General features: G+C 38.9%; 1 protein-coding gene and 1 pseudogene across 4 annotated transcripts in view; both read left to right on the forward strand.

Annotated features, from left to right (window-relative positions):
• The window catches only part of PPP2R5E (protein phosphatase 2 regulatory subunit B'epsilon), a 107,836-nt gene that overhangs the window by 67,153 nt on the left and 26,359 nt on the right, over positions 1 to 14,324 (forward strand). For all 4 annotated transcript variants that reach the window (XM_024194430.3, XM_024194431.3, XM_024194432.3 and 1 more), the window contains exon 3: positions 14 to 210. In XM_024194430.3, the coding sequence (XP_024050198.1) occupies positions 14 to 210 (197 nt within the window). The remainder of the gene's footprint in view (positions 1 to 13; positions 211 to 14,324) is intronic.
• Positions 11,569 to 11,684, forward strand: LOC112102925 (annotated as a pseudogene).

Below are 14,324 nucleotides of genomic sequence, written 5' to 3' on the forward strand. Positions count from 1 at the left end.
TCTTGTTTCATAGACGTTCCATCTTCAGAGCAGCCTGAACTGTTCCTAAAGAAACTTCAGCAGTGCTGTGTAATTTTTGACTTCATGGACACACTATCAGACCTTAAAATGAAAGAATACAAGCGCTCCACTCTTAATGAACTGGTGGACTACATTACAATAAGCAGAGGCTGTTTGACAGAGCAGACTTACCCCGAAGTAGTTAGAATGGTGAGTTTCTTCTTTACGGTGGACACTTTAGATCCACATACAATGCCAGTTACATATTGGGGGCCAAAATGAACCCTGGAATAAGCGGACTAAATGTGGCCTTTGGGTTTGTATTTTCTAGTAAACGTCACCAGAGGATACTACTTTTAAGACCAATAAAACTCAAATTTTCACTTGCAGTTAAGTGAAATCAAATTAGGACATCAAAACATGAGTGTCAAATATGTAGAAAAGTATACCCAGAGCAATTCAAATTTCAGCATTCAGAATATGAAGTAGACACAAACTCATTGTGCTTTTTTTCCTAGTCAAACAGAATGGAATAATTTTAGAATGTTTGTCTTTATTTTTTGTAAGATAAAAGCCATCTTTAAATCTAATAAAATCTCATCACTAAGGAACTTTGTCACTTTTGCCATGTAACTGAGCATTGAAAAGTGATGCATAGGATCAACATTAAAATTGCAGTGCTTTGCTTTGTAGATTCATAGCAACTACAATGAAGAGGTCACCAGGAGTTCTCAATGCTAGTGGTAATCTTATTAATAAATTATCAGCTAACACAAGTGCCTTCAACATCAGCACTGAACGACCACCAGATAGCATGAAGTGAAGAACATTCATTGCAAGCTTTAAGATAGATATTATAAAATCTTACTAAATTGCCTCCTGAAGCAAAAGACAGATATTCAGAAATTGACTTTGTGGTGTTGGTTCTATACTGGTATTATGTGATCATTGAATCTGGTAATAGCCACACACTTATAGAGAACTATGAATAAATTTTACATTGCAGTATGCATCCACCTTATTTTTTTTGTTACACACAAATTATACACAAATACATACCTACTCTAGTGATTGTCTGAATTATGTAGAAGTGTATGTTTTATACCATTGGAATATGTATTTGTGTGTGTGTAATTTGTGTTATGTATATTTCATATATGTGAAAAATACAAAAAAATGCATTAAAAGAATGTTAAGGTTTCATATGGAAACTTAATCCTGGCATTTCCTAACATCTGAGTGCTTGTTTTTGCTACCCTCACATTGTTAATGCACCTTTTTGTGTAATTATAAAAATATATTGCATGGGCAACGTTAATTTGGCCTTCTTATGCATGTGCATTATGTTACAGTCTAGAATTATATGATCACATACTGTTTTTTTCACAGGACCCCTGCCTTATTCAGTACACAGGAAGGATGGTGCTTACTCAGTGAACAGAAGCTATTCAATATCATGTTTTATCCTCATTGTTCCATGTGTGGCCCCATGCCTTATTTACTGTATACTATCCAAACCCCGCTCTGAATATAGAATTATTAATTTTCTCCTGGGGGTTTCTGTGGTGCTCATCCCTGTAGTATCAGAGTGCTTCACAAACATTAATTAATTAATCTTCATAAAATTGCTGAGAGGCCAGGGGGTGGTATTCCCTTTTCAGAAATGACGAACTGAGACAGAGAGATAAAGGTCAAAAGTATCCAGTAATTTTGGATGCCCAAGTCTTGATTTTTTTCAGAGAACTTAACATTTTTTTTATCATTTTTACTTGCTCAGAGCAGAGTTTTCATTGACTTCGGTTGCAGCTGAGAGTGCTCAGCACTTCTGCAAATCAGACAAGTGCAAGTTGGGCATTCAGAAAGTCCGTGATCACTTGTGAAAAGTTTGGTTTAAGTGACGTCCCCAGCATCACATAGGAATTCTTTGGCAAAGGCAGGAATAGAATCCAGTTCTTCGGGGCAGCATTCAACTGCCTTAACCATGAAATGATTCTTTCTTTTCTTGCAGTTCCCTTCCTCACTTACTGCACACCTTCCAATTTCTACAACAAATGAAGAAGGGGGTCCTACAGACCAGTGGTTCTCAACCTTTCCAGATCACTGTACCCCTTTCAGGAGTCTGTTTTGCCTCACATAACCCAAGTTTCACCTCATTGAAAAACTACTTGCTTACAAAATTAGACATAAAAATACAAAAGTGTCACGGCACACTATTACTGAAAAAGTGCGTACTTTCTCATTTTTACCATAGAATTATAAAATAAATTGATTGGAATATAAATATTGTACTTACATTTCAGTGTATAGTATATAAAGCAGTATAAAAGTCATTGTATGAAATTTTTATTTGTACTGACTTCGCTAGTGCTTTTTATGTAGCCTGGTGTAAAACTAGGCAAATTATCTAGATTAGTTGATGTACCGCCTGGTAGACCTCTGCATACCCCCCAGGGGTATGCGTACCCCTGGTTGAGAACCTCTGCTGTCGACCACAGCTTCCTTTTCTGTGCAGATTCAGTCCCTGAGCTTGGTTCATCCTGTGCACTGAAGGGAGGGTGGGGTACCTGTAAAAAACAAAACAATTCTCATCATGTAATTAAAGGCTATCATAATGCATACACACAAGGGGAGCAAATTAAGGTTTTACAGGCAATCACAATTCTATCATTTCCCATCTTTTGAGTACTTGATTTTAACATTCTTTTAAATGTAGCTTTTTGTATGTGATATTTTAAAGGAAAAACCCGAAAAAACAAATTTCATCACGTTGAACCATGTTTGATGAACCACGTGGAAGTCGAGTGTTGGGAACTTTATATCCACAGCACAGGCTTCTGCCTCTTGACATCAGGGACTAACTGATAGCAGTACTAGGTTTTCATTTTCTGCTGTTGACTGGCATGTCCTTGTCTGAGTCCCAGTCTTCTTCCTTACCCTCAGCTCCATGTCCCAGGTCTAACTGCTCACTTCTCTGCATTCTAGTCAAGCTAGTTCCTCCTCCTCCTCACTGCTTGGATGCCAACAGGGGAACATTGTGACCACAGGAATAACAGTCTTGGTTCCTGTGCCTGGTGTTACAGCAGTCCTTGGCTGCCAGGAGGAGGAAATGCGGTGAAAGTCCTGCTTAGTCCCTGCATGCTCAGTGTAAACAATCTTTGAGGTATCTGGCTGCCAAACTGACTCATAATTTGGCCAAATTTCTGCAGATTTTCACAGGGACAGCAAAAATTCACACCCTTGGCAACAGGACAGCCCTTTTGCCAAATTTCAAGTCCTTTCTCCAAAGCATGGAGGTGCTATAGCTTCTCAATAAAATGGTTGTAAAAATGTTTTAAAATGGGCAAATCAACATTTTTTCCCCATACTCCTGAGAAGTGTCAGAATTGTTTTTGTTGAAATTTTCAAAGAAACCTCAGCCTAAGGAAGACGCATGGCTTGGAAAATTTCAGCCCAAATGGTTAAAGTTTGGCAAAGTTATAAGCAAAAGAAAACAAGATCTTACAATGGAAAGTGTCAGGTATTGCTACCTATGCCAGGTATAAAGTACACACGTGCACAAACACTTTGCAGATGTATTCTGTATAAGTGTTATGCATGATGATGTGGCATAGAGTATAAAGGTTTTTAAAACATGCTGTGGTCATGTTGCTCATGAGTGTTGAATCCATGAGTGAATTATGCAGGTCATCCTAAATGAGTGCTAATAAATATTTTTTGCTATACCACACCAGCATGTATTTTGTATATGCTACATATTTTACAGGAAAACGGTCTTAGACATGTACTGTTTTTTCCATCACTTTGCCAGCAAAAACTAAACTCCCATAGTACCATGAGTCCAGCTGTACAAGCCTTAGAGGAAGAGAGAATCCCTCAACATTACCTAAAATAGATGTTTAGTACACAGTGTTTCCTCTTGGCTAAGCAGTAGTCAATTTTGGAACCTTGCAGCAGGTCGCTTTCAGTTGCTGGAGAGAAATTGATGTTGTGAAGTCAGGTATAGTATAACTTGTTTATTTACAATATCTACATGAGTCCTGTTATTCTTAAACTGAGATAGACCTAACTGTGTGAAGGCCGCTTTGTACGCCCATTCAGTGACCATGAACAGCCACAAGGAACAGCTGCTTTTGTGCATGTTCCTCCAGGTCTCCAGCTATCCTCCCAACTGCCATTGAGCTTCCCTTTCTGGCTGACCTGTCATGATCCAGTCAGGAGCCAGGAGAACAGCAGCAGATTCACCCTTAGTAAATTCATCACACTGCTCTGTGTTGACCGCACAGCACATTCATCACAATAATATTTTGATGTTAAGGTATGATATCTTAAGACCTACCAAAACTAAACATAAATGCTATTTGGAAAACTTGGTGGAGTATTCTCTTGACTGTGATGTCTAGCACTTTTGGGTTGCGACATACCCATCAAGGAAAGAATATTGGCCATCCTGGCCTTTGGGCCAGTGTAATCGTGTTGGGGAGGGGTGGAATTCCATATCTGGAGGGGGGGAAAGGGAATCAATTTTAAGACTGATTTTTTAAAAAAAGGAGGAGCAGGGAGGGGATAAAAAAGCACCTCTTTGAGCTGAAGGTTTGACACGCTGGCAGTCACGCTAGCTAGAGGACTAGTGGCTAAAGTGCTGGTCACTTGCTGCTAGTCTTGATTATCTGGAGGCATCTGACTTTAAAAATATATTCCATATGGAAAAGCTTTTTAGGTCATTTATACAGTTTTCTAAAATGCATTAGTTGTAATTTTCTTCTGCCTATAAAACCTGAAAAGTTGATTTATGATACTAAGGCAGCCTGGCTTTATAGATAAAGCAATATAAAATCCATTACTAATAATATTTAAAAACTCTCAAAAATGTTTCTAATTTTTTTGGTAGAATACATGTTGTTAGTGGTATGGTATAAAGGTTTTATAGGCACTCATTTGGGATGCTCAGCATAGCCTACTCATGGATCTGTGGCCTGCAGCTCATGCAGTTCATGGAATTTAAAACTTAATGCTGTGGTTCAGTATTCTGGTATTCTCTATGTTCTCGCTCTCATGTTTGTGTTTGTGTACACCATTCCCCCCTGATTACGTTTATCAGTCTGTTTTTTAACCAACCTGCTTTGCTTGTTTTAACTTTTGAAGCTGTGCTAACTTTTGGAATTTGTATTGGCGGGGAAAAAGTCTTATTAGTGGTCACCTGACATATGAGGCTATCACCGGCCTTATAGGAATTATCAATATCACTTGCAGTAGAAGAATAACTGGCACTTGTGCTAATGGAAATTGGAGGATTTATTCAGAAGGAGTGTATTGCAGAAAGCCCATTTCCCCTGCAGTTTTTGGTGTGTCATTTAGTGAGCATTTTACATCCTTTAGAATTCAGCTGGTCTGAAGAAAAAGGCCCTTACCACTTAAAACACAGTGTATGCAAAAGAAAATGTCAGTGATACAGTTTTATGGACAAAATAATATGGCACTTAATTTGAAATAATTTACCACTGTCTGAGCAAAATTTGCAAGCTTAGAATAAAGTAATGATGGTGATTTTGCTCTTAGATTAAGCACTGTTAGTTGAATAAAATGAATGTTTGTATTATCGTGCATTATCCTACAGTGTGCTTGTAGGGCTTTTTATGCTTTCAGAAGGTTAACATGTAGATTGAGAAACTGACTGGCAAATGGATGGGAAAAATGACTTTTGGTTAAATTTAAAACCTTGAATGAATTTCTGTGGTAGGTGCCCATTCTTCCCTTTGCAAATTATAAACCCCCCACAAAACATTTGCTGTAGTGTTTATGCTTTAACCCAGGATAACTAACACACTACCTTTTATTGACTGGATAATGAAACTCAATTGTGATACACAACTTTTAGAGCAAAATATTCCTTTACTACCTGACTCTTAAATGCAAAATTTGACCATAATGCACTAGGTGTCTTCCTGAACTTTTCTATCATTACAAATTAAGTGCAATGAAAAAATTAACCTGCATAGGCAAAATTAAACTCAAATCAGGACTATTCTGGCAGTCCTGGCCAAAAGGCTGCTGAACAGCACAGGGACAGGCAGAAATCTGTTGTAAATAACTAAGTCAAACATCGCTTACCAAACAATACATCCAGAGAGACAGATGCTGATCTCTGTTCCCGTGGTATAAATCTGGAATGATTCCATTGACTTCATAATGGGTTTATACTTGCGGAAAGAGATCAGAATCTGGTTCAGCGAATGTAACAGAAGTGAGAGTGCTAGTAGATAAAGCTAATCCCGGTTAAAGCTAATCTCCAAACCCCTGGTGTACAAGGCAAACAAAGCAGTTGTTGAGGAATCCTTTTTAGGTGAAGGTGCTAGCAGTCAGACTTACCGTAATTGTGAATTTCTTCATTTTCATTAGCTTTGCTTATGATTAGTAGTGGACCATGGCCTCAAAATCCAGATCCAATTTCAAATGTTCCCAAGTTTAAAGGCAGGTTGAATCAGCAGATGTACTGCAAATCTGTACCTCTTTAGTATTAACATTTTTTTAAAATAACTTGCTTTGTGTATTTTCTCTGTAGTTTTTTGGGGGAAAAATCAGATTAGATTTACACAATATCAAGTTTAAATAAAACAAATAAAACATTACAATTTTCCAATAATGGATAGTGACAGATTTTGGCTAAAATATTCATCTTAACATCATTTTAGAAGGTTTGTGACAACAAGTTAAGAAATATCAATGTGCCAGAGTCATTGCCAGAAAGATTGCAGTGCTAAAATTACAAAAGTACACAAAGAGTGTTTTGAAACCACCTAAGAACTCCTGTATTCTTGAACTCCATTTTTTAAAAGTTTTTTTTTTTCAGGAATAAAATGGTACTGCAGATCTAGGATCCTCTGAACCTAATAATGGATTTGTAATGGAAGTCCCCAGATAGCTTTAACTAACTGCAAAGTTACCCAAGGCATTTATGAGATATTGAAATTTACAGAAGATGTAGCTATAAAATATGAATTTGAAGAAGTAATTTTAAATTTCTGCTTGGGGATTGTCAGGTGATATTGACAGTAGAAGCAAGAAAAGAAAACAATGTGTTCACACAGAACCTAACCCTTTCACACATTTTATTTGTTTTAAATATAATTGACAGCAAACTGATTAGTTGGATGCCAATCACTGAGTACTTGTTAAAGAAGCATCCTCAGCTTGAAATCAAGTTGTTTTCAGACAATGGGTTATAAGTAGTTTCAGCTACTATACCTGCCCCTGAGTTTTCCTGCCAATTTTTGTGGTTTTAGAATAAGATTTGCTTATTTTTAGAATGCTTTTTTTTTTTTCCTGACTCCTGTTTGTGTGGGTCATTTGCTCAGCCCAGGAAACTAACTACCTAATTATACAGGAGAAATGATGAAACTGACTATGTACAGCTTTTAAATGAGCAAAGTAAATAAACGGGAAAAACAAATTAGAGAAAAACTTTGTGCTTCTTTGAGTAATGGTCCCTATTGTATTCTACTGTGAGTTACACATGCGTACCGTGTGCCTGAGCCAGAGAATTTGAAAGTAGTATCCATTGGTCCGCAAGTGCACCCTGGTTCACCTTGTATTTCTGCACCTTGTATTTCTGACCGAGGGGATAAAAGGTGGTACAGACTGATCATCTCTTCAGTTTCTTCTCACCACCACTTGGTCCAGGTTGGAATCTAGAGTGTCCGCAGCTTTAACTTCATCCAGTTTGGGTACCAGACTATGCCCAGTACGCTGGACTTCAAACTCTGAGCTTCTTGGCCATGGTCCTTCTTGGTCAGTGATGACCACCAATGCTGCCTGTACTGCCTTGGGGAAGCTCACACTGCGGCAAGTGTATGCCGATCTCGTTCCTCAGCTATATTCGAGAAGGGCGGGATCTTTGTCTCCACAAACGCCTCATGGAGAAGGCGATGAGGCCCAATCGGACCCAGGCTGGCGAAACCCCGCCCCCATACATTCACTTGATTCAGCAAGGCGTGCGCTTCCTGCTGCAAAGTGCAACTCTGATGCAGTAGAATCCATCCTCACAGACCCCATGGCAGGGCCTTGTTGGGAAGCTAGGAAGCACTCTCATAAGCATGAGACTAAGTGTCTCCTTTCACTTCAAAGGAGTCGGACTCGACTGTAAGCAAGCCTACCAGCTCAGTCCATGAGGACTTAAAACATCCTAAGTCCCAGAGGCACAACAAGAACGCCCACAAGCGTTGGACTACATCAGTTCCAGACTGTGTCCTGTCAGTACTCTCATCCCTGACTCCAAACCCCAGGATCCATCTGCACCAATGAAGCCCGATCACTGCCAACTCTGGATACCACCCTTCTCACCAGCTCTGATGATCTGGACAAGCAGAGTCCCCCTTACACTGGGGAAGTCTGAATGTGTTGCCACCCCACAAGATGTCTTCACCGTCCCAGATGCAGAATCCTCTCCTCCATTGGGACCCTCTGTTTCCCAGGATATAATATCTTGTCAGAGAGAACCAACTGTGCAATGGAGCCTGTTAAGTTCCCGTATGCAGAATACACCTCCCCTCCAACGGAGCTGGAATCACCTTCTGCTCTGGAGATTCAGAGCCATTAGCTGAATTGCTCTTCCCTTACCATACTTATCCTCCACCACCCAAAAGACCTGCACAGGTTCAGGACCAACCTCTGCCTCATCTAACTCAGAGCTGCTGGTACCCCATGCCTATTGACCCCTCTTACTGGCCATGTTGGGAGCCTTGGTATCTAGTTGAGCCGATCTGCTAGGGAGTCACCCATTGCCTCCCCTATGCTCAGGTCTACTTCCAAATCCGACAGAGGAGGAAGAATATTACGCTCTGGTTCTGCCGGAACCAGCAAGATTGCCATCATCATTCCCAGATGAAACAGTGACTTTTGCACCCCCTCATCCCCATGACTTCAGGCGGTTCCAGGACCTTCTCCACAGAGTTGCTGGAGAGCTTCAGATTCTCCTTGAGGTGGTCCAGGACTCCTAGCACAAACTCTTAGCCATCCTGCACATCTCTGGAACTAACAGAATAGTTTTCCCTATTAATGAAGCTATGCTGGAGTCAGGTAGGACAGTTTTTGGCACACCCCGCCACCTCCACAACAGACTCAGCATCTCAATCTCAGCCTCTGGTTCGACGATATTTTTTTTATGGGAGCTTGATAGCTGCGAAATATTACGCCCAACACCTTCCAACCCCAGCACACCATTCTGGGGACTTCCAGCATGCTCTTTCAACAGCTGGAGTGCAATAACAGACAAGTGGGTGCTGAATGTAATCCACTCTGGCTGTATGATAGAGTTCGCATTCCTACCTCTCGTGAAACCCCTCCTCCCCATCCCTTTTCAGGGACCACTCTTACGAGAGTATTCTTACACGAGCTGAACTTCCTACTGCAGCAAGGAGCAATAGAACATGTTCCTCCACAATACCAAGGGGAAAGGTTTTACTTAACCTACATCCTAATACCCAAAAAGAAGGGTCGTTGGAGACCAATCCTTGACCTCCACTATCTGAATTGCTTCATTCTCAAACTCAGATTTTGCATGGTCATATTGGCAGCAATAATTCCATCTTTAAAAAAGGGCATGTGGTTCATAACTGTCGATATGAAGGACACCTACTTTCACATAGATGTTCAACCCGCCCACAGACGCTTTCTCAGATTTATCTGATTATTTTCAGTAGAGTACTCCCCTTTGGAATAGTAACTGCCCCCAAAGTCTTTACCAAGGTATTCTCAGTTGTTGTGGCCCATGTCAGATGTCATGGCATCATTTTCTTCCTGTACCTCAACGACTGGCTCCTTGTTGCAAAATCCTGCTCGTGATCCTTCTCAGTCAGTGATGACCACCAGTGCTGCATGTACTGCCTTGGGGAAGCTCACATCGTGGCAAGGTACAGTATATGCTGATCGTTCCTCAGCTGTACCCAAGACGGGTGGGAACGTTGTCTCCACAAATACTTCATAGAGAAGGCCAGGAGGCCCCAATCGGACCCAGGCTGGGGAACCCCCCCGTACATCTGCTTGATTCAGCAAGGAGTGCTCTTCCTGCTGCGAAGTGCAACTCCATGATGCAACATCTTCTCTCTTCATTGGGAGTCTGCATAAATATAGAAAAATCTGTTCTCACCCCCACATAATCTCTGGACTTCATCATGACAATTCTAAATTTTATCACTGCAAAGGCATACCTGCCCATGGACAGGTTTCAGACCATGAACAATATCATAGTTCATGTCACAAGTAGCCCTCAAGTACGCTCAAAACACATCTGTCCCTACTCAGTCACATAGCTTTCTCGATCACATAGCAGGCATTACTTTCAAATTCTCCAGCTCAAGGCACACGGTGCACATGCTTAACCCACAGTGGAATACAGATAGGACCACACATCTTGAAGAAACTCCTGTTACAGGTAAATAGCCAGCTCTTACAGTTACTGTAACTTTAATTGTTACAATTAGGGCTGTCAAGCGATTAAAAAAATTAATCGCGTTTAGTAGCGCAATTAAAATTAATGGCGCTGTTAAATAACAATACCATTTATTTTAAACATTTTTGGATGTTTACTACATTTTCAAATATATTAGTTTCAATTAAACACAGAATACAAAGTGTACAGTGCTCACTTATATTTATTTTTTATTACAAATATTTGCACTGTAAAAAAAATTATTTTTCAATTCATCTCATACAAGTACTGTAGTGCAATCTCTTTATCATGAAAGTTGAACTTACAAATATAGAATTATGTACAAAAAAACTGCATTCAAAAATAAAACAATGTAAAACTTTAGAGCCTACAAGTCCACTCAATCCTACTTCTTGGTCAGCCAATCACTCAGACAAACAAGGTTGGTTACAATTTGCAGGGGATAATGCTGCCTGTTTCTTGTTTACAATGTCACCTGAAAGTGAGAACAGGCGTTTGCATGGCACTGTTGTAGCTGGTGTTCCAAGATATTTACATGCCATATGCGCTAAAGATTCATATGTTCCTTCATGCTTCAATCACCATTGCAGAGGACATGCTTCCATGCTGATGATGGGTTCTGCTTGATAACAATCCAAAGCAGTGCAGACTGATGCATGTTAATTTTCATCATCTGAGTCAGAGGCCACCAGTAGAAGGTTGATTTTCTTTTTTGGTGGTTTGGGTTCTGTAATTTTCGCATCAGTGTGTTGCTCTTTTAAGACTTCTAAAAGCATGCTCCACACCTCATCCCTTTCAGATTTTGGACGGCACTTCAGATTCTTAAACCTTGGGTCAAGTGCTGTAGCTATTTTTAGAAATCTCATATCGGTACCTTCTTTGCGTTTTGTCAAATCTGCTGTGAAAGTGTTCTTAAAACAAACATGTGCTGGGTCATCATCCAAGACTGCTATAACATGAAATATATGCAGAATGCGGGTAAAGCAGGTCAGGAGACAAACAGTTCTCCCCCCCAAGGAGTTCAGTCACAAATTTAATTGACACATTATTTTTTTAATGAGCATCATCAGCATGGAAGCATGTCCTCTGGAATGGTGGCTGAAGCATGAAGGGGCATACAAATGTTTAGCTCTCGGCTCCTTGGAGCTAAGATCAAAGTGTAGTGTCTGTTCTTATCAGTTTAATATCTGGCATGTAAATACCTTGCAATGCCGGCTACAAAAGTGCTATGCGAACGCCTGTTCTCATTTTCAGATGACATTGTAAATAAGAAGCAGTCAGCAGTATCTCCCGTCACTGTAAACTAACTTGTTTGTCTTCGCGATTGGCAGAATATGAAGTAGGACTGAGTGGACTTGTAGGCTCTAAAGTTTTACACTGTTTTGGTTTTGAGTTCAGTTATGTAACCAAAAAAAATCTGCATTTGTAAGTTACGCTTTCACGATAAAGTGATTGCACTTCAGTACTTGTATGAGGTGAATTAAAAAATACTGTTTCTTTTGTTTATCATTTTTACAGTGCATATATTTGTAATAAAAATAATATAAAGTGAGCACTATGCACTTTGTATTCTGTTGTAATTTAAATCAATATTGAAAATTGTAGAAAAACATCCAAAAATATGTAATACATTTCAGTTGGTATTCTATTGTTATAAGTGCAATTAATCACGATTACTTTTTTTGAGTTAACTGCGATTAATTGACAGCCCTAGTTACAATCATAGCTAAAAAAATGAAGTATGATTTTGAAGTCCATGGTAGCTCTTTAAATGTTTAAATACTTATCGTTTGTATATGTATGCAAGTGTAACGAGAATATTCCTTTTTTCAATATTTTTATTTCATTTTTTCAAGTGTACTGGGTTGAATTGAAGTATTTTTTTCCTTCAGCTATTTGCAGTTTGAAATATGTCTTGTGATATCGCCTAATTTCTCAAGATCATGCAACTCCAAATTTAGTCACTTTACCAGTGCCAGTTGCACAGCAGATAGCAAGGTGTTCCATCACTCAGTCATAATAGTGAAAAAATAAAATAGTAAAGTTTGAAAAGTGTAGTTATTTGTGTGGACTGGTGCAAACATGAAAAGGTTCACAATCTGTTAAGTACTGTGTCTCTTTCCCATCAAGTTATGGGCTTATCCAGTCAGAATGGCTTCAGATATTTATAATATGTATGCACAAGTTACTGTGTACATGCTGTATTTATATATTTTGGGGGGGGGGTCTATCTCCCATTTACAACAGGGGATGATGAGAGAAGATGTAAATTCCCCAATCACTAATGGGAGAATTTAGACTCCTATATGTTTCTACTGCAGTGACAATATATTTAAGTATCTGTTTGGTTTACTTAGTCCGAACTCCCTTTTCATTTCAGGATAAAGTTTGGAGTTGCACCCAATTCAGAAAAAAAGTAGTACAAAGTATTGAAATAAATTGAAATTGAGCTCAGTCTGACATTTTTAGTTACAGCCAGGTACAAGCAATACGTTTTGGGTGAACTTGGGACACTGTATGCCATGCTCTAGTTTGGTGGGGGAGGGGAGACTTAACTTGAAAAGGTTTTTTTTTGTGTGTGTGTGTGTTTTTTTGTTTTTTTTGCGGGCATTCAGCCCTAACTTCAGACAGGTTCTGTTTGGTATTTAAAAAGTAATTTCAGGTACAAATATCTTGGTAAAATCTTGCAAGATATTGCCTATTAATATATATTCAGAGTTACATTGCAGTGGTTGATCGGTAGAGCTAGTCAATATTTTGTCAATTTCTAAATTAGAAAAAAATCAGGAAATTTTTTTATTTGAAATTTTATTTGAAATTTACTCCCCCCACCTTTTTTTTTTTTTTTTTTTTTTTTTTTAAATTAAATTTTAATTAAAAAAAAAAAAAAAAAAAGAAGAAGAAAATGATTGTGGTGAGGTATCTTGGAAAAAGTTTTGAAACAGATTTTCCCTTTTTTTCCCCATGCAGCTCTACTTTGAAGCCATTCTACTGTATTGTCAAAGATCTATATCTCAACAGCTCCAGACTAATAAGCAGGCTGTGAATTGATGCTACATGTAAATGAACCGTTACACTGTGTTGTGATTCATGCAGTAGTAGTCTTCATTCTTTCAGTTGCCTGCATTTCAATCCTTTTTGTGATACTTAGAAGAAGTACAGTATGTTCCAAGGATTGGCGCACTTCAGTGCCCTCCCGGCATTGATTTTAAAAAGGAGGTGCCTACTGTAACAGTTCACGTTATCTTTTTAGACTTATGATTACTTTTGGACATCAGTTTAATGACAATTGGAACTCTTCACCATCAGGATAACTTGTCTGTCTGTTCTCTTGACCAAGACATCTACATTTTGCCTCTGTTTATAACATCAACTTCTTCATTCCTAATGTGGACAAGAAAAATTAAAGGAAACTACACATCTTTTTCAGTTGTGGTTGTACCTTTACTTTAACTTACTCTTACCTACTCTCTTTCTTGCATGCACAAGTGGATTTGGATGCATTTTATGCATGTGGCACTCAGCCTTTACTTGGACTTTACAGTATATGCTTATTCAAAAATAATTTTGCTTTTGTAATAAGCTTACAGTATTCAGGTTGCCAGTATTGGCCTTTAACTAGTTGTGGCTAAAACCTTTTTCTCCCACTTCTTGCTCCAGCAATCAGCACAGATAAATAAATGCGTCAATATTTGTTTTCCTTTTTAAAAGGTCCAGGCCCTGTATGTGTAGGACTTACACTTACTTCATTTCCTACAGATCAGACCCTCTTATCTAGCTTTTGATTCTGAAATATAGTGCTTTCTCTTTTAACTTACCATTATTTTTAACAAGTTAACACTTGCTATTTACTGTTAGTGGGAAGATATGTGCACTCAGT

This window comes from Terrapene carolina, unplaced genomic scaffold, assembly GCF_002925995.2.
Source record: "Terrapene carolina triunguis isolate 2854851 unplaced genomic scaffold, T_m_triunguis-2.0 Scaffold189, whole genome shotgun sequence".
In the NCBI taxonomy this organism is placed as follows: Eukaryota; Metazoa; Chordata; order Testudines; family Emydidae; genus Terrapene; species Terrapene triunguis.